The 22,046-nt window shown below is 45.4% G+C and overlaps 1 protein-coding gene across 8 annotated transcripts in view; it reads right to left on the bottom strand.

Annotated features, from left to right (window-relative positions):
* Positions 1 to 22,046, bottom strand: part of Afg1l (AFG1 like ATPase) — a 169,532-nt gene that overhangs the window by 100,952 nt on the left and 46,534 nt on the right. For 6 of the 8 annotated variants that reach the window (XR_015645026.1, XR_015645027.1, XR_015645025.1 and 3 more), the window contains 2 exon segments: positions 11,598 to 11,699; positions 9,681 to 9,811 (listed from right to left, as the gene is read on the bottom strand). Coding sequence is in view for 4 of the 8 variants with exons in the window: in NM_001037656.1 (NP_001032745.1) it covers positions 9,681 to 9,811; positions 11,598 to 11,699 (233 nt within the window). In the remaining 4 variants the exon portion in view is untranslated. 8 annotated transcript variants of the gene reach the window in all.

The following is a 22,046-nucleotide window of genomic DNA, read 5'->3' on the forward strand; positions in this document are numbered from 1 at the left end:
CAGGAAATAATGGGTTACCAACCACTGACCCCTTATAACACAGCCAGGCAAACCTGAGCTGCTCGGGTCTAACTCGCTTCTCTCTTCATGGCTGGGATCTTCCTGGTGGTGAAGATTTTCCCGCCTACCTGAACCAAAGGAAACTGGGAGGAACAGCAGGACAGTAGGGGTTTCTTTTTGTCTCGAGCAATGACTTAAAAACATATTACCTAGGAGAAACTACTGGAAATGCCCTTCCACAAAAGGCTCCTGGAACTTCGAGTGCTCGATGAAGAAGAAAAGAGACTGGGGGAGGCTCAGTTGGAGCTCAGGATCACGGACAAATTTTGCTTTCACAAAAACATTCATAGAGAAAGTCCTTTTCAAACGCTTAAACACCAGTGGCATTTCTGATGAGGGGACAGAAGAACGAGCCTGCGAAATTCAGCAGTTAAGTGAACTTTTCAATGTGATTTTGAAGCCAGGTCTAGCTTTCTCCGTGCATTTACTCTACAGTGAAAATCAGTGAAATGTGACCCAATATTGGAAAACAAAGGCGGCCCTTTGACGACATCCACGATGCTTTTCGGAACAAAAAAAAAAAGGAAAAACAGCTTTTGTGCCCCGAGGTTCGGAGCAGAATACTCAGCTGGTAACACCGTACAAATGCTTAAACCAGAAATGGGTGGAACAGATAGGCTTGTGGTTGAGAGCCGCTTAGCTGTTTTTTTGTTTTGTTTTTTTTTTGTTTTGTTTTTTTACATTATGGAACGTTTCTGTGCTAGCTGAGAAAATTAACTTGGAGGAGCTATGACTAATTAATAAAGCAGGAGTCACCCAGTGCAGCTGGATGCCAGTGTAGCCTCTTTGATCTTGGCCCTGCACTTGTCCTGCCTTGCTGGGGAACAGTGATTTTACAGTGTAAGTGAACAGAAGACAATTGGCCCCACATTCTTGGAGAGCTGGGGTGTTCGGCACCCAGCATTTCATTACCGCCCCGAACAAAAGACAAGGCTACGGATTACCAAGAAGGGTAGTCTGCAGAGAGTGGAGACGTTTCATTAGCATTAAAGAGAAGAGATCTTTATGACCTAGTGTTGCCCATCCTGACTCACTTAAAAAAAAAAAAAAAGTAATTCATTTCCATGTATAAGTGCTGGCGTCTCAGTCACCACTGATTGGTACCTCGCCATGGAGTGACTGACAAACACAAGCATGTATTATCAGTAATTAGTATTAGCACAAAAACAAGCACCTACTTTTTATTAGCAGTTTTTAATAGCGCTCCTGCTTTGTAAAAATGGCGAACGGTATCTGGTGAAGGATACTGAGAGTTTACGGAGAATTTACACGTAGGTCTGCTCATCGAAACGCTTTTTAAAACTACTGTATTAGGTAGCTATGTCCTCCCTCAGGATTCTCATGTCTTGAGAGTCATAAGCAGTTTAGCATATTCAAAGAGTAAGTGGTTTAGCAGGTAACATATTCAAAGAAAATACAATAAATGTTTGAAAGGAAACCCGAAGAACGAGGTATTCTTTTATCTCAGCATCTAAAACGCACTTAAGGGGGAAAAAATCCTCTGCAGACACCCTCAGCCAAGCTAAGACTCGTGTCTGCGGTGTCTCCGTTAATAAGGATGACGAAGGGAGAATTTGCTCTGCAAAATGTGAGCTAAATGCTGCTAAAATAGCACCTCAAAACGTCCTTAAGTTCAAGAGCGCAGGTAGAAGTGTCCTTGATTCTAACCAGCAATAATTCCCATTTATCTCCCTATTCACTCCCACCACCCCAAAGGCCGAGCACATAAATCAAAACCAGCAAGTCTAAAGAATGACATGGTTCGGTTTTAAGAGGGAAGTGACAGTTGCAGACACACTGTCACTAAGAATAGAGCACCTAGAAATTCTCCTCTAATGAATCCAGCAAGCATCAGACGAGGTTTAAGGATGAGTATTAGGTTCTGTTATTAAAGCATCGACCAAAACCTCGCCTTCCTAGATATTTAAACACGTAACACAAGACTCTGTATATTAAGGAAAACACACAACTTAGCTGTTCCAACTCAGGGCAAGGATGCTGGATTTAGGCTGCGTTATCTCTGTGGCCACCGATTAGTCGAATAACCTCTCTGACTGGCCATTTCCTCATCAGTATAATGAAAGCGATAACCATACTTGTTCTAAAACTTTAATAAGACAAAGCTGTGGTTATTGTCCATACGGATGGTACATGTATGCTATACTGAACTCTGCTTGTAAATGGAAGGATAGATATCACACACAGTAGTACAGGCATCAGGGTGAGCAGTTAAGAGTAACTCTTGTCCTTCAGAGGACCCTAGCTCAGTTCCCAGAAGCCGGACAAGGAAGCTCACAGCTGCCTATCACTCCAGCTCAAAGGGATCCGTGGTTCCTCCTCACAGACAACCAACTTATGCCAACTAAAATAAAGCTTTCATTTAAAGCAAGAAGAGAAAGAAGATCGCATGGATGGAGCATGTTCTGAATCCCAGCACTCAGGAGGCGGAGGCAGGTGGATCTGTGTGAGTTTCAAGCCAGCCTGGTCTACAGAGCAAGTTCCGGAACAGCCAGAGCTACATAGAGAGGCCTTGACACAAAGCAAAACAAAACAAGGACAAACAACAAAAACACATAAGCACATAGAAACCACCAGGTAAATAGCACCCAACATTATAGGACACGTATAAGGAGCTGAGAGGCAGCTTGTAGGTGAGTTATCTGGCAAGCAAGAGGCCCTAGCAACAATCTCGAGCACCGTCCCCCAAAAATAAACAACAAAAAAATGAATATATATGACGGATAGAGTGTAACATCCCAATAAATAAATAAGCAGTACCTGAAACATTTCATTAAAAAAAAAACAAAACTAATCTAACTGGTAAGTAACCAATTGAGAAAATGTATATTGATACATAAATTAAGTAATAAGCTATCATATCCATCTATTAACCATTAAAAATTATCAGAAAACTAGAGACATTGACAGAGGAAAATGTGGGCTGAAGTTTGAGGTTTCCGGGTGCATAATTCTGATTTTGCTTGAGAGGTGCAATACACAAGGGCAGTGATGTTTAATCAGGGAATGCTGTAAGCGAAGCTTAATGGGCCATTCCGGTGGGAGTTCGAAAGACCGGGATGCCAAACAGGGACAGTAAAGACTGTTCATGAGGTTCAGGCAAAGAGGGCTCTGTTGAGAACTAGGCTGGGGCCCTTTGTGTTATAGTCTGGCAAAGCACGAGCGATATGACCTGCTCGTGTCCTGAAATTTTCAAATTAGGCAGGGTTGACTTCGAAGCCAGTGGGCTTTTAATTTGTTGTAGGGGGGAAAGTCAACCCAGTGTAGTATTCAACTGTGGCATTGTTATTGTTTGATGTCAGGTTTCTAGTGAGAAATCAGAGCAAAAAAAGAGAGAAAGATGTAAAACAAAAACTAGGCTCAACCAGGCAAAGAAAAGAATGTGAGAGCATTGTAACCTGTGGACGGGGCCCGGAGAGGTGTCTCAAGCAAGAGCACTGGCTGCTCCTGCAGAGGAACCAGGATCGGGTCTCACCACCCACGCAGCAGCTCGCAACCATCGATAACCACAGTTTCGGGAAATCCAGTGCCCACTGCAAGCACCAGGCACACGTGCAGTGGACTGGAACACATGCAGGCACACACTCATTGCCTTAAAATAAAAATAAACCTTTAAAACAGCAGGAAGGGGATGAGAAGGGATAGCTCAATGGTTGAGCACTGGCTGCTCTTCCAGAGGACCTGGGTTTGATTTCCAACACCCACATGATGGCTCCCAGTAACCTTTACCTCCAGTTTCGGGGGATCTGACATCCTTTTCTACCCCTGAGGGCACCAGGCATGCATACACAGGCATACATTCAGGCAAACATCTATGCAAAGAGAACACAATAAATAAAATCTTAAATGAATAAATGGCCAGCTGTGGGGATACGCTCCCCTAATCCCAGTACACAGGAGGCCAGAATGCATAGGAATTTCTGTGAGTCTGGGGCCAGCCTGATCTATGTAGAGTCCCAAGCCAGCAGGGGCTGTATAGTGAGACCCCGTCTCAAAATAGATAGATAAATAAATAAAGTTGTGGATAAAGCATGGATAAAAGTGTGTGGTTATTTAAAAGAGAACATCATAAAGAGAATCCTCAAACTCTGACTGGGACGATGGGAAAGACACCTTGATGCGAGACCTCAACCATCAAAGGTTCCAATATGAAAAGTGGGAGTATATTTGGAAATACGGTCCCTAAATAATAGTGCCTGGACAGACAGGGACAAAGGTAACTGGGTCTAAGAGTGTCCCCTATATACGTATTCCCCTAGTTGAATGAAATTCATAAGACACAAAGGTCCAGGGTCCCCGGCAAGCTTGTAAATCAGCTACTTATGGACAAGCATAGTTTATTTAGTGGTGGGACAGAGGGCCTGTGATACAGAGCCAGGCACCTGGGATAACTATCAAACCATGTTTGGATGAGACAGGAGATGACGCATACCTCCATGATTAGTGTTGGCAGGCAAGGTTCTTTAAGATCCTCTTTCACTCAGTGTGGTAGTTTGAATGAGATTGTCCCATTGGCTCATACAGTTGAACGTTCGGTCCCAGTTAACGGAACTGCTTGGGAAGGATTAGAAGGTGTGGCCTTGTTGGAGGAGATGTGACATTAGGGGTAGGTTTTAAGGTTTACAAACCCCAGGGCCATTTCCCATGAACTCTCCCTCTCTACACCCTGGTTGTAAGCTCTTAGCTACCGCTCCAACATCATGCCTGCCTCCATGCTCTCCACCATGATGATGACGGACTAACCTTGTCAAACCCTGTCAAGTTCTTTCTCCTGTAAGCTGCCTTGGTCATGGTATCTCTTCACAGCAAGAGAAAAGTACTTAAGACACTCAGTAGGTACCAAGACAAAACCCTGTCACTGCCTGTGCTTCTCTTAGAAGACTGGGCTTCTTTTAAACACCAATGTAGACGTTTCTCTTGATTCCTTCTTCCCGTAACGAGTCAACCTTCTCAAATATAAACTTAATAGAGTACTCAGCCAGCCAAGTTCCTGGTAGGACTTCATTACTTGTAGGACATTTTGATCTGGGGAACCCTAGAACATACACCTTCATGGGAGCCTTCCTCAAGAAAAGAACAACAAAAGTCTGAAACTGTGTTGATATGAAAACAGATAAAGAGTTGGCGAGGTGGCTCGGTGGTTAGGAGGACCCAGTTTGATTCCCACACCCGCATGGCAGTTCACAATAGTCTGTAACTCCAGTTCCAGGTGATATGATGCTTTCTTCTGACCTCTGTGAACAATGCACACACATGGTGTACAAACTAGCAGGCTAACTACTCATACAACTAAAATAAAAATGCATGCATGCATACATACATACATACCTACATACATACATACCTACATACATGCATGCATACATACATATATACACATACATACACATGCATACATACATACATGTATACATACATACACACACATGCATGCATACATACATACCTACCTACATACATGCATACATACATATATACACATACATACACACATGCATACATACATACATACATGTATACATACATACATACACATACACACACATGCATGCATACATACTACAAGATTTAGGGGGCTGAGGAGATGGGTCAGTGGTTAGGAAGCTTGACAGTCTTACAGAGGGCCTAAGTTCCTCTCTCATCGCTCCTAGTGGGCTCTTACCGCTGCCTATAACTCTAGTCCCCAAGGGTCTGGTGCCCTCTGGCCATCTATATACACATGGCACATAGAAACTCATGGAGGCAAACACAGACATAAAAATGAAATGAAATAAATATGGGTGTAAATATACAGACTTTGTTCACAACTACATGTTTATTTCATTCTTTGAATTTTAAAAGGAACCAAGTTAAAACATCTTCAAGGTCCCGAAGGTGTCACGGGCCCCAGACACTGTGCCCACTGTGTCTCATGGGTGCATCGGCCGTGCTAGCTATGGGGGCTTCTCAGGACCGCGTGCTTTGCACGCCCATGCAGTAGCCCCTTACTTTCCTAGTGTGGTCTTCCCAAAGCTCTCATGCCACAGGACCATGACGACTACCTCTCTGGACGGTTTTAGTCTCATACTTTTAAAGTTAAAGGTAACAGCTCTTTTTAAAAGTATGTTTCTTTCTTTCTGTATTTATTTATTATGTGTGGGTGTATGTGCAGGTCAAAGTACACATGTGGATGTCAGAGGACAACCACACGGGTCCTGGGAGACAAACTCAAGTCATAAGGCTTGATGGCAAGAGCCTTACCCACTGAGTTATCTCAGGAGCCCAACGACTCTTTTTTTATTTTATGAATTATTAGTGTGAACTCGAATCACTAAGCTCGAGCACAGAGATCTTTACCTGCAGAGCCATCTCCACAGACCAAAGGTAAAGGGAAATTCTGATACCTCTAGAGCCTCATCTGATAATAGAAAAGATGGCAATTATACTACTGAGCTAAACATGAACACAAAGACATTTTAAAGCAGGCTGGAGAGATGGCTCAGTGGCTAAGAGCACTGACTGGTCTTCCAGAGGTCCTGAGTTCAAATCCCAGCAACCACATGGTAGCTCACAACCATCTGTAATGAGATCTGATGTCCTCTTCTGGTGTGTCTGAAGACAGGTACTGTGAGTGAGTGTGTGTGTGTGTGTGTGTGTGTGTGTGTGTGTGTGTGTGTGTACGTGTACTTATAAATAAATCTTAAAAAAAATCAAAATAAATCAAAATAAAAGTGTCTGGGGAAATGGCCCAGCAGTTAGGAGCACCTGTTGTCCTTGCAGAAGACATGAGCTTAGGTCCCAGCACCCATAAGGGGGCTCAAAGCCATCTATAACTCAAATCTTAGAGAATCCAATGCCCTCTTCTGATCTCCATGGGCACAGCACATATGTGAAGCATTTACCTACATGCAGCTAAAACACAGACGCATAAATCTTTAAAATGAAATAAGTTAATGCACAGACTAGCATATTTAGAACTATGTTAGCTAAGAGGCTAATAATGGGAAATGAGAAGACATGGCCCTTCCTGACTATGGGCTAGAGTGAAATGCTCCCCACATATCTCAGGCATCTGGATACTGACTTGGTCCCCAGTTGGTGAGTGTTGGGGAGGATTAATTGTATGGCCTTGCTGGGGGGAGTATGTCATTGGGACTTGTGCCATTGTGAGCTGTTTGGGTTCAAATGTGAGGTCACAGCTGCTGCACTAGCTGCCTGTCACCTGCCACCTCCATCACGCCATCACGGGCCATTCCTACAGGATGGCAACCCAAATAAACCCTTTCTTCTATAAGTCACTTTGGCCATGGTGTTTAGCACAGCTGTAGAAGCCCTAACTACACACTGATCATCATGGCTGACGTTCTTTTTTTTTTTTTTTTCTTTTTTTTCGGAGCTGGGGACCGAACCCAGGGCCTTGCGCTTCCTAGGCAAGCGCTCTACCACTGAGCTAAATCCCCAACCCCATGGCTGACGTTCTTAAAGCAGTGTAACTGTTAAAGGCAGTGTCGTCCTCAGAACAGCCAAATGAGATCCTCTCCTTCTGCGTGCTTAGTTTAGCTCTTTAGAGGGGCAAGGAGTACTTTCTCTTCTGGAAAAAACTTGCCTCAGAAGACCTTTGCCATTCTAGACTATAAGGGTGAATTAGCAAACTGTCTCCCTTCCTTCTCCCCCCACCAACACCCCCTCCCCTGGAGCTGAGGACTGAACCCAGGGCCTTGCTCTTGCTAGGCAAGCACTCTATCACTGAGCTAAACCTCCAACCTCACAAACTGTCTTAATATGACTGAAGAGGAAAAGAAGAACGATCCTTCCTCTCCAAGTGGTTTGGGTTCGTGGCTGCAAAGGGTTAGGGTCCATGATGACTGGGCATGGCCTCAGATAGGCATGGTGCTGGAGCAGTCGCTGAGAATTCATGTCTTGATCTGCTAGGAGGCAGAGAGCTAACTAGGATGGCATGGGCTTCTGAAACCTCAAAGTTCACCCCCCAGTGACACACGTCCCCTGACGAGACCACACCTCCTAATCCTTCTCAAACAGTTCCACTGCCATATTCAAACATACAAGTCTAGGTGGGCAGTTCTCATTCAAACCCTATACTTTATCACAAACTGTACCCCGAGCTTAAAATGAGATGTGTCAATCTTTGCTTTTTATACCTCGAGCGCTACTTTACAATTGTATTACATCTGGTGTAGTAGAAGGGAAACATATGCCATTTACTGTAACTTACAAATCCGCACACACCTCTTAAGGTAAGTAACTATTCAGGCTTTCTGTGCCACATGGACTCTGTTCTATTTTCTTCTTCTCCTCCTCCTCTTCCTCTCATTCCTCCTCCTGCTCCTCCTCTTCCTCATCTTCCTCCTCTTCCTCCTTCTCTTCCTCTTCCTCCTCTTCCTTCCCTTCCTTCTCCTGTTCCTCTTCCTCTTCCTTTTCCTGCTCCTCTTTCTCCTCTTCCTCCTCTCCCTCCTGCTCCTCTTTCTCCTCTTCCTCCTCCCCCTCCTGCTCCTCCTCTTCCTCCTACTCCTCCTTCCTCTTTCAGGTACCACATAAAACATAAATGCATTGCTGGAGAGATGGCTAAGTAACTAACGCTCTTGCTGCTCTTACAGAGGACTCAAGTGCAGTTCCCAGCACCACAACCACCTGTAACTCCAGCTCCAAGGATCTGACGACCTCTTCTGGACCCCAGGACCACCCGCAAGTCGTACATGGGGGGCAGGGCAGGAGACACACACACAAACAGACGAATGAGTAAGAAAACAGATCTTAAAGCACAATAAAGTCTTTCTTTCCTTAGTGGCTGTTGCACCCACCTCGGCCGGCAAGGAAGAGGCAACACGGTTGGATTCTTCTCAACAGCCTTTATTGCAGGACCACCTCTTTGCTGATACCGGGACCTCGAGCTGCAAAAGCGCTCGCCTTCTATAGAGAGCAGGCTGAGGCTATGCTAATTATCCTTCAGGGATTGGTGGAGCATGAATCCCTCATTAGCATATTAACGTTCTGGCCAACTGACTCCAGGTGCAAAACCCAAGCATGCACAGTACCGTTGTTCACCACAGGTGGGCGCCGGATCACCTTATTATCCTACGGCCGCCCTGGCAAGGGGACAAATCTGCACATACCCGATAAGTCATTTACTACCAGACGGGACTGGATGTCAGCGCCATCTTTGTTTTACCGCGCCGCTCCCTACAAGTGACCACACAGAAGGAGGGCCCAACTTATCCTGAGTAGGCCACGGCTTGTGAAACTCTAAACAAGACAATAAAAATGAAGTAGAAACAGAGAATGTGTGAAATCGATTCACGAAACAATGAAAATGCCAGGAGTAAATATTCACACGCCATTAAATGTGCCACTCTGGGCTGGAGAGACGGCTCGGCAGTTCAGAGTGCTTAGCGCTCTGGCAGAGGACCCGCGTTCTGTTCCCTGAAGCCAGGCAGCTCATAACCATCTGTGACGACAGCTCCACGGACCCAGTGTCAGGGAGTCTGTGGACGCTCATATACACATCCCTACCTGTGAGTGCGAACCCACACGCACTAGCACACGTACACACACAACTCAAAATATAAAAATCAATCTAAAAAAAAAGAGAAAAATCTCCACTTTACCTGAAATTCATCAAAACACAGGAGACTAGCCTCTTGGCTGATTTCCTCCGCTATGGGCGCTATCGGGTCGTACGACTTAGCCATGAATCCCACCTTCCTTTTCGGCAAACTCTGTTTAAGGCGGTGTATCCCTTAGATGATGGAAATAAAACAGACGGAATGTTGTATTAATAGAAAAATTTAAGGAATCAGAACGTATTTTTAATCTCTAAATGAAAGTTAACTTGGACATAAAAATTAAATTTAAATTCCGCACGCAATCGAGTTTAATCACCCCAATTCCACTATTGGAAGGAGTTGCACTGTGTCTACTTCGAAACAAGTTATTCAAATATAATCTCAGAACTGCAAGGGAAATTCAAAGTCATTCATCTCGTTTGCAATCAGTGTGTGGGCGGCAGTGATAGGCGGCCAGATGCCAGATGAGGAATGGATGGTCCTGAGGTTGAAGGGCAGGGAGCAGAGGCTGGAAATCGGCCTGGGAAGTACACATCTCGTCCGGCATATCTGATCAGAAGGCTCTCTTGTCTCCAACCCAAAACTCAAGCCATCCTTATTCACGATATTCACCCCAAACACTAAAAGTGCCCGTGGGCAGAGGCAGGAGACGGGGGAGGGTGTGGTAGGCAGTGGGGGCGGTGGGCAGTAGGTGGTGGATGTGGGCAGGGGAGGGAGGTGGGCAGTGGGGGCGGTGGGCAGTGACTGGTGGGCAGGGGGTCTGGGGGGCGGGAAAGGGGGTGGGGGCAGTGGGTAGTGGGCAGTGGTGGGCAGTGGGCAGAGGCAGGGGGCGGGGAAGGGGATGGGGGCAGTAGGTAGTGGGCGGTGAGCGGAGGCAGGGGGCAGGGGAGGGGGCGGTGAGCAGTGGAGGAGGTGGGCAGTGGGCAGAGGCACGGGGTGGAGGAGGGAGGTGGGCAGTGGGGACAGCGGCAGGCAGTGCGTGGTAGGTGGGGGCAGGGGAAGGAGGTGGGCAATGGGGGCGGTGGGCAGTGGGTAGTAGGTGGGGACGGAGGGGGCAGGGAGCTGGGGGAGGGGAGGGGGGAGGGGGAGTGGTGGGCAATGTTCTTATTCTAGGGAGTTATAACTGATAGACAAATGGTACAGACAGTGAAATAATCGACAAACACTGAGAGATAGGCAAGATGGAACATACTTGGATCCCACCAACAGAAGGTGATACAGAAGGATCAGACAGTATATCCGGCTGTCTCAAAAAGTAAACAAGAAGCCTGGTGAGCTCGCACACCTTTTAGCCCAGAACTGAGACAGAAGCAGACAGATCTCTGAGTTCGTGGCCAGCCTGGTCTACAGATCAAGTTTCAGGACAGCCAGGTATGCACAGAGAAACCTTGTCTCAAATAAACAAAATTAAATTAAATTACATTTAAAAACCCAAGAAAGACCTGTGAACTATAAAATCTACATGCAGGGCTGGAGAGATGGCTCAGTGGTTAAGAGCACTGGCTGCTCTTCCAGAGGTCCTGAGTTCAATTCCCAGCAACCACATGGTGGCTCACAGCCATCTGTAATGGGAACCGATGCCCTCTTCTGGTGTGTATATATAATAAATAAATAAATCTTTAAAAAAAAATCTACATGCAAATACAGCTGAGTGCCTCCAAGTCAGGTAAAACAGTAAGGAACCAATCAAAAGGAACTTCCTGAAACAGCCGAGGCCTTACCGCGCCTACCAGGCCTAAGCTCTGTGTTCAATTATGGAGCTGAACTGGTCTTGAGATTTCCCGAGATTCCCCCCTTTTCCATAGACCATGAAACAAGAGACAGTGAAGGAAACCTCACTTCAAGTAAAAGCCTGGTTTGGTTTGGTTTTGTTTTTAAACCTGTACGTGCATTCACTACAAAGGAAAATGATTTAGTAGTCATCGCACTGACAACTGCTGCTTGGAATCCCGGACTTACTTTTGTGCACATCTAGCATGAAGCCGTGAAAATGGACCCGCCTTTTGCTCTTCACTTCCACATACTCATAAAACATGTCCATCACCATTGTTTTCCCCGTACCTTAAAAATAAAAATAAAAAAACTGAGGAATACCATTGAGCAGTGTGTGCCGCTCACACTGATGACGGCTCATTAGCTCTCGGGAAATTAGACGGCTCGCCTGGGAAACTCCGAGCTGATTGTCTCTGCTTCCTCCTGTTCCCGTTTGTGGTCAGCACTGAGAGCTGAGCCCGTAACCCGGCATGACTTATAGGTCATTCCTGTCTCTTCTTCTGAAAGACACTAGAACGAACTAATCTACTGGCGTTAGTACTCACTGGGAAGTGTGGGAACTCAGAAAGTAAGCGTAAGGATATCAAATGAAGGGGGCTGGCAAGATGGCTCAACAGGCCAGCCTGCACCTTACACTTGGCATGCTACCCTAACCTCCTGCATTTGAACACACACACACACACACACATACACACACACACACACCATACACACACACACACCATACACACACACAGACACACACACACACCATACACACACACACCATACACACACACACATACACACACACACCATACACACACACACACAGACACACACACACACCATACACACACACACACCATACACACACACAGACACAGACACACACACCATACACACACACAGACACACACACACACCATACACACACAGACACACACACACACCATACACACACACAGACACACACACACCATACACACACACAGACACACACACACCACACACATACACACACACCACACACATACACACACACACCATACACACACACAGACACACACACACCACACACATACACACACACAAACCACACACACATACACACACACCACACACATACACACACACCACACACATACACACACACCACACACATACACACACACACAGACACACACACACCATACACACACAGACACACACACCACACACATACACACACACAAACCACACACACATACACACACACCACACACAGACACACACACCATACACACACACCACACACATACACACACACACCATACACACACACAAACCACACACACATACACACACACCACACACATACACACACACACACAGACACACACACAGACACACACACACACCATACACACACACAGACACACACACCATACACACACACCACACACATACACACACACACCATACACACACACAAACCACACACACATACACACACACAAACCACACACACATACACACACACCACACACATACACACACACCATACACACACACAAACCACACACACATACACACACACCACACACATACACACACCACACACACACACCACACACATACACACACATATACATACACGCACGCATACACACACATACACACACACATCACACACATACACACACAAACACACACACAAACACACACCATACACACACACAAACACACACCATACACACACACAAACACACACCATACACACACACACAAACACACACCATACACACACACACAAACACACACCATACACACACACAACAAACACACCACACACACACACCCCACACACCCCACACACACACCAACATATACATATATCACAGGCGTGCTCAACAATAATAGATAAAAATGTCTCTTTAAGGAAGTGAAAAGGTAATAAATGAGAGGAAATGGTCAATTATAATACTTTGTTCTAACACTGAGAACATGTTTTTCAAAACTGAGCCCTACTTCAGAAACCCTGATAAAACGTCTTTAGAATGAAATTACCTAGCTTTCAGCACTTGAAAATGTCACTCCCTGGAAGTTCACTAACAGTTGAAGGTCAGTCACCTGACACAGGCAAGCCCAAAACTGTTTCTCTCTCCTCTCCCAGAGAGCCTAGTACCTGGGGGCTGAGACAGGGCCCATAAGTCAGCAAACCGAACCAGCATGTAGGGATCCTGTCTCCTTCCCCCTCCCCCTCCCTCTCCTCTTCTTCCTCCTCTTTATCCTCCTCTTCCTCCTCCTCCTTTTCCTCCTCCTCTCCCCTTTTCTTCTCTTCCTTCTCCTTCTTCCTCCTCCTCCTTCTCCCACCTCCTCCCTTTCCCTCTTTCTCCCCTTCCTCCTCCTCTCCTTTTCCCCCACCTCTCTCTTTCGCTCCCCTTCTCCCTCTCTTTGCCTCCACACACATACACATATCAGGAGGTGCAATTACTAAAATTCAAAGGCAGCTCAGTGAGCGAGAAGAAGACACAGACTCATCTTGGGGCTTTACTCCAGAAAACACTGGGCCCACGCTATTTCAAGGCCAGGGTCCTCGTATGTGAAAATGGAATTCCCAGTCAGGCCTGGCATTAAACGGCTCGCTTAGCTGGAAAGGCGACTCTGGAAAGCGTCAGTGCAGTCCTTGTGGACTCCACCATCACATTTATCAAAAAGAGTAAAGCAGAGAATTTCCAAATTCTTCTCATGCAACACTGATCCAGAAAAGCTCTTGAATAACCCAACCAAAAATGTGAGGGACAGATGTGAACTCGGTCTGTGTGCAAACTCTCTTCTGAACGAGCTTAAATGGAGCGAGGTCATCGTGCGAGCTGGGAGCCAGCCCAAGTTGCTGAGATAAATGAACAAAAGGTGAAAACCACAGCCTCACCTCACGATGCCTAAACACGTGTGTCAAGAGTAAAAGCTGAGTGCCTCAGCGGTGGCACAGAGCACTGGCTGCTCTTCCGGAGGACCCAGGTTCGATTCCCAGCACCCATGTCAGCTCACAATCATCTGTAACTCCAGGTCCAGGGGATCGCACCGTCTTCTGGTCTCCTTGGTGATTGGACGCACGTAAGATGCAGTTATTATGTGGATTAGGCAAATTACATGTCCAGACAAACTGGACAGGAAGCAAGGATAAAGATCGACCCTCCGAGGTAAGATAACTGGTTCATGAAAAGGGTCGGGAGCCGTAGGCACTGGGGCCCACACCTGGGATCCCAGGCTACAGGAGGCTGAAGAGTGAGCACCGTGAGTCTACAGTCTACCTCAGAGGGGTTCCTTTCCTTGCACTGTGAGTCTACAGAAGTTAAATCACTAAAACCACTAATATATACATATAAGTATATCTGCAAACATACATACCCATATATACACACACATATACATATATTACATGAATATGTATACATTATGTTATATAATTATATAATTATACAGTATATAATTAATGTAATTATATAACTACAGTAACTATACTGGCTAGTTTTGTGTGTCAACTTGACACAAGCTGGAGTTATCACAGAGAAAAGAGCCTCCATTGAGGAAATGCCTCGATGAGACCCAGCTGTGAGGCATTTTCTCAATTAGTGATCAAGGTGGGAGGACCCAGCCCATTGTGGGTGGTGCTGTCCCTGGGCTGGTGGTCTTGGGTTCTATAAGAGAGCAAGCTGAGCAAGCCAGGGGAAGCAAGCCAGTAAGTAACATCCCTCCATGGCCTCTGCTTCAGCTCCTGCTTCCTGACCTGCGTGAGTTCCAGTCCTGACTTCCTTTGGTGATGAACAGCAATGTGGAAGTGTAAGCTGAATAAACCCTTTCCTCCCCAACTTGTTTCTTGGTCATGAGGTTTGTGCAGGAGTGGAAACCCTGACTAAGACAAATTGGTACCAGCTTAATGGGTTATTCCTGTGACAGGCTGACCAGGTTTTGGGAGGCCTGTGGAAGGACTCTGGGACTTTGGGCTAGAAGAGCCATGGGATGTTAAGAGCTCTGTGGGATGTTCTGTAGGAGCTTGGAAGATAATGTTGAGAACAGTGCAGAAGATGGAGGTCTGGCTTGTGAGGTTTCAGAGAGAAGATTAAAGACTCTTGTCAGGCCAATGTTTTGTTTGTGAAGATTCTGTGGTTTTGGCTAGTTGGGGCTGAAGAATCAGCTGTGATTAACAAGATCCCAGAACTGCTAAAGTAAACCTTTGCGTTACTGGGACAATTGATGCTGGTTAGCTGGAGCTAAGAAATTAGCGGTGATTAAGAAGAGACCAGCATCACTGAGGTGAAATCTCCTGGCAAGTGTTTGAGAGCACAAAGAGGCTGTGTTCCAGAGATAGCCAAGGTTGTACCTTGTGCTGTGGCTGGACTTGGTAATGTATGAGAGTCACCCAGGTGGTACTGGCTTTGAAGGGGTCATGAAGAGCAGCTGAGGCTGGGCACTGCGAGAGGCCATGGAAGGCCATTGGCGAAGGTGCAGCCTCAGTTGCAGTTGATGGCCCAGGACTGAAGGGGTCAGGCAAAGGAGCTGAGGCCTGGCACCATGAAGAGAGCCTGTGAGGGGCTATTGGTGAGGCCTAGCTGCAAGGGAAGACAGCAGTGTTTTGGAGATGCCAGTACCATGAGATGACCACCAAGAGGAGCAGCAGCAGCAGTGGAGAACAGGCATCTGGAGCCCAGAAGACAAGGTGTGTGCCACAAAGGACAGAGCTGGAAAAGTGACCCAAACCCTAAAGGAGCCCGGAAGATCATGAGTGGAGCCCAGATGTTGAACAGTTTGACTTTGTTTTTATTGTGACTGTGCCCTGATGTTTTTCCCTCTTGAAGTAAGAAAGTATTTTGGTGGAGTCCATAGTTAAACTTTGAATTTTAAAGATATTGGACATTTTAAATGGATTGAGCTTTTAATATGTAAAAACTGTGTGACTCTTAAAGTTATTTAGATCTTGGGGATGAATAAGAAGGTAAGGGTTGGGGTTGGGGATTTAGCTCAGTGGTAGAGCGCTTGCCTAGGAAACGCAAGGCCCTGGGTTTGGTCCCCAGCTCCAAAAAAAAAGAACCAAAAAAAAAAAAAAGAAGGTAAGGGTTGAAGCTTAATAGTGATGTGTTTGTGTGCCAAGTTGACAAGGGGTCAGTTGAACTGGCTGGTTTTGTGTGTCAACTTGACACAAGCTGGAGTTATCACAGAGGATGGAGCCTCAGTTGAGGAAATGCCTCCATGAGACCCAGCTGTAAGGCATTTTCTCAATTAGTGATCAAGGTGGGAGGACCCAGCCCATTGTGGGTGGTGCCGTCCCTGGGCTGGTGGTCTTGGGTTCTACAAGAGAGCAAGCTGAGCAAGCCAGGGGAAGCAAGCCAGTAAGTAACATCCCTCCATGGCCTCTGCATCAGCTCCTGCTTCCTGACCTGCTTGAGTTCCAGTCCTGACTTCCTTTGGTGATGGACAGCAATGTGGAAGTGTGAGCTGAATAAACCCTTTCCTCCCCAACTTGCTTCTTGGTCATGATGTTTGTGCAGGAACAGAAACCCTGACTAAGACACTAATGTATATTAATAAAGCATATATATATATACATATATATATATGTACATATACATATATAGAGAGAGGGGGGATACTCAGTCACAAGTCACTGTGGCACATACCTAGGGTCCTCGGGCCAATCTCAGATACACACTGAGTTTGAGGCTCAAAATAAATAAGACCCCCCCCCCCAACTCAAAAACCAAAGCAACAGAAAAATAAAGACTGAACGCCTGTGTTCTGCTGGTGGGCACAGTGGCCCAGCCAACCGCTGTGGCACAGTATGGCCGGCTCCTGAATGAAACACAACACAAGCGTTATCTGGCAACTCCACTTTGGGGTACACAGACCGGCTGGAAGGGGGAAGATAAAGGTCTGTGCAGTCATGTTCATATCAGCTTTACTCGCAATAACAGAAGACGGAACGGCTCACAACTCCCTCCGATAAGTGGCTAACAGCCTGTGGTATACACAGGTGAGAGAATACTACTAGGCCTTGAAGAGGAAGAAAATTCATGTGTGATTGGATTTATTTTTTGCCCCTGAAAAAAGTATTTTTTAGTTTATTATTGATATATTCTTTAAATTACCTCACTTCAAAGTAATAGCTTATAAAGTTTATTTTAAACTATACTGATGGTTTAAAAATGGGAAGAACATGAAAACAAAGACTCACTCTATGGGGGAAATTCTGGTGTGGGGGACAAGATAGATGAATCTTGAAGATATTTTAATAAATAAAATAAGTCAGATACAAACCCCGTGGGGGAGAGACCTCACCGCCTGGTCAGGTGGGCACTCCTGAGGCTGCAGAGCGGAGGAGACCACCAACACTGCCCACCCCTGCCCACATCCCTGGCCCAAGAGGCAACTGTATAAGGCCTCTGGGTTCCCGTAGGGGAGGGCCCAGGAGCGGCAGGATCCCTGCGCCTGAGACACTGTCGGAACCTGAAGGAAACAGACCGGATAAACAGTTCTCTGCACCCAAATCCCGTGGGAGGGAGAGCTAAACCTTCAGAGAGGCGGACACGCCTGGGAAACCAGAAGAGACTGCACTCTGTGCACGTCCAGACGCCAGAGGAAAACACCAAACGCCATCTGGAACCCTGGTGCACGGAGGCTCCCGGAAAGAGCGGCTCAGATCTTCCCGGTTGCTGCCACCGCGGAGAGGACTTAGGCAGTACCCCACGAGCAAACTTGAGCCTTGGAACCACAGGTAGGACCAACTTTTCCCCTGCAAGAAACCTGCCTGGTGAACTCAAGACAGGTCTACAGCACTCCTGACACACAGGCTTATAGGACAGTCTAGCCACGGTCAGAAATAGCAGAACAAAGTAACACTAGAGATAATCTGATGGCGAGAGGCAAGCGCAGGAACCCAAGCAACAGAAACCAAGACTACATGGCATCATCGGAGCCCAATTCTCCCACCAAAGCAAACACGGACTATCCAAACACACCAGAAAAGCAAGATCTAGTTTCAAAATCATATTTGATCATGATGCTGGAGGACTTCAAGAAAGACATAAAGAACTCCCTTAGAGAACAAGTAGAAGCCTACAGAGAGGAATCGCAAAAATCCCTGAAAGAATTCCAGGAAAACACAATCAAACAGTTGAAGGAATTAAAAATGGAAATAGAAGCAATCAAGAAAGAACACATGGAAACAACCCTGGACATAGAAAATCAAAAGAAAAGACAAGGAGCTGTAGATACAAGCTTCACCAACAGAATACAAGAGATGGAAGAGAGAATCTCGGGAGCAGAAGATTCCATAGAAATCATTGACACAACGGTCAAAGATAATGTAAAACAGAAAAAGCTACTGGTCCAAAACATACAGGAAATCCAGGACTCAATGAGAAGATCAAACCTAAGGATAATAGGTATAGAAGAGAGTGAAGACTCCCAGCTCAAAGGACCAGTAAATATCTTCAACAAAATCATAGAAGAAAACTTCCCTAACCTAAAAAAAAGAGATACCCATAGGCATACAAGAAGCCTACAGAACTCCAAATAGATTGGACCAGAAAAGAAACACCTCCCGTCACATAATTGTCAAAACACCAAACGCACAAAATAAAGAAAGAATATTAAAAGCAGTAAGGGAAAAAGGTCAAGTAACATATAAAGGCAGACCTATCAGAATCACACCAGACTTTCGCCAGAAACTATGAAGGCCAGAAGATCCTGGACAGATGTCATACAGACCCTAAGAGAACACAAGTGCCAGCCCAGGTTACTGTATCCTGCAAAACTCTCAATTAACATAGATGGAGAAACCAAGATATTCCATGACAAAACCAAATTTGCACAATATCTTTCTACAAATCCAGCACTACAAAGGATAATAAAGGGTAAAGCCCAACATAAGGAGGCAAGCTATACCCTAGAAGAAGCAAGAAACTAATCGTCTTGGCAACAAAACAAAGAGAATGAAAGCACACAAACATAACCTCACATCCAAATATCAATATAACGGGAAGCAATAATCACTATTCCTTAATATCTCTCAACATCAATGGTCTCAACTCCCCAATAAAAAGACATAAATTAACAAACTGGATACGCAATGAGGACCCTGCATTCTGCTGCCTACAGGAAACACACCTCAGAGACAAAGACAGACACTACCTCAGAGTGAAAGGCTGGAAAACAACTTTCCAAGCAAATGGTCAGAAGAAGCAAGCTGGAGTAGCCATTCTAATATCAAATAAAATCAATTTTCAATTAAAAGTCATCAAAAAAGATAAGGAAGGACACTTCATATTCATCAAAGGAAAAATCCACCAAGATGAACTCTCAATCCTCATCTTCGATTGGTTTATATACAAGTGTGCAATTTCTAGGCTTGAAAGTAAAATGATGCTATCTGGTGCTGGATAGAGGAGCCTTATTTTTTATTATGGCGGCTTGCTATTTTTGTAACATGGTGATTTGATTGAACACAATAAAGTACAGTAGTAACTGATCTCCCCCTCTTCCTGGATGAGTGAGGAGATGATTAAATGTTCATGTCAGCATCCAGGAGCATATTCAGATGAGCTTCTGCTTCTGTTGAAAAGGATGCTGTGTTTGATTGTGGTCCGAAGCTTTGAAGCACTACTTGGCATCTCCTTCCTTGGAGGTCTCACTGTTTAAACATAACAGATTTGATAGCTTGTTGGTAAGGTGAGGTCCAGCTTGTCTCCACTAGGTCATCTTCATGTGAATCTGGTGGTTATACGGTTTTGTTCTAGGGATATTTCATTTTTTTAATAACGGTTTTAGCTGACATTCACGGAGAGAATGAATCCTTAGAACTGTGCCACTAGTGAAAGGAAATCCTGTCTAGAGTATGTTTCTTTACAAAGCTGTGTCACACCATCCTTTGGGCCCTCTGCTGGAAAAGTAGAATCAAGTCTCAAATAATGCCTTTTAAATTGTATCCTCTAGTATTATAGATGTAGGACAGTACTGTATCATACCTCTGTGGATGTAAAATAGCTTGTACCTGCTTTATGATACGTAGTAGTGACCGTGCTTTATCAGAGCTGTTTTTAATGATGTTTCTCAGAATGTTTTCTTTCCAGATGATGATTGAGAAGCTAATTTTAAAAAAAAAAAATGGTGCCAGGTACCACAAGAGTAACAGAACTGTGCTGTTTTCTCGGGTTTTGTTTTTTTACTTTTTTTTTTTTTTTTAATGGAGTATGCTGGATGTCTCTACAGTTTTGTTCAGATGACTGCAGAACCTGGAAAAGCTGTTGCTGCTGTTGATGCATAACACTGCTACTATTGGTCTTTTTATATAAATATAAATATATATATACAGATATATAATTTGAATTTTTTGAAACTTTACCTGTGCTGTCAACTTTGGAAAAAAGTATCCCCGTTTACTGTGTTGAGTTGGCACTGTACAGAAATTAACAGCCATATTGGTCTAGAAATGTTGAACTTAAGTTTTTTCCATTTGTACAGGGGTAACACACTGTATTAAATATGTAAGGTCTTATATACGTGGGTTTGATTACAAAAACTAATAAAGTATTCTCTAAATTAAAAAAAAAATAAGTCAGATAGGAAAGCAATTCCCTCTCGGTGAGGAGCCTAGAGTCAGACTCACAGCACGAAGGAGAACAGTGGTCTCTGGGAACTTGAAGGCTGGAGAAAAAGGGGGTAAGTGGAAACTGGGAATAAACGATCAAGAGAGCACTGGCTCATCGGTCTATGCACGACATCCCCAAAGCCACACATTGCCTGGCACGGGACAGTCACTCAACAAGATGCTTCTCAAGTGGTGAGGATGAGGCCAGAGGACCTGGGGACGAATGGAAGGAGTCTGACACTGAATTCTACCAAACTCAAAATGTTGCTCTGTTCTCTAAGAATCATAAAGGAAACCAGCTGTTTTCTCAAGAGGGGGCATTGCCAGGGGATCAATGTTAACAATCTAAAGCTTTAAGTGCTTATAGTCAAGTCCTAATGTAAGAAGTCCAAAACAGGCTGAGCCACGGGCTTGCTGTCCCAGACGGCATCCTGGGCCTCCGCCTGGGTCAGGAACCCGCGCAGGAGGGAACTAATCAGAACCTGGGGCTGCCGAGGCCTACATGTCACAGCCAACACTGGCGCCACCCGCCACACCCGTTTGACCCTCTACTACCTCGGTCAGATTCTGAACATTAAAAAGTAGGGTGTCGGGGCTGGGGATTTAGCTCAGTGGTAGAGCGCTTACCTAGGAAGCACAAGGCCCTGGGTTCGGTCCCCAGCTCAGAAAAAAAAAAGAACCAAAAAAAAAAAAAAAAAAAAAGCAGGGTGTCTGCGTGGTGCATTTGAGGAACTCGGGGACGTTGGACAGCCTAAGCTCTTTAGACGAAAACAGCTTATAAAAGACTTCGAAAGAGACACTGGATGTCCTGGCAGAGTTCTTTGAAGACCTTGCAGATAAAAGCCCTACACCCTGAAAGGACTATGATGTCTCTTTTGGGGATGATGTGCTCGCCATTAAGCTGAATGGAGCTCTAGGGGCCTACGTGATCAGCAAGCAGACCCCAAACAAGCAAATCTGGTTATCTTCTCCTTCCAGTGGCCCCAAGCGCTATGACTGGACTGGGAAGAACTATGTGTATTCCCATG

The sequence above is a fragment of the Rattus norvegicus genome, chromosome 20, assembly GCF_021556685.1.
Source record: "Rattus norvegicus strain SHRSP/BbbUtx chromosome 20, alternate assembly SHRSP_T2T, whole genome shotgun sequence".
Taxonomy (NCBI): domain Eukaryota; kingdom Metazoa; phylum Chordata; class Mammalia; order Rodentia; family Muridae; genus Rattus; species Rattus norvegicus.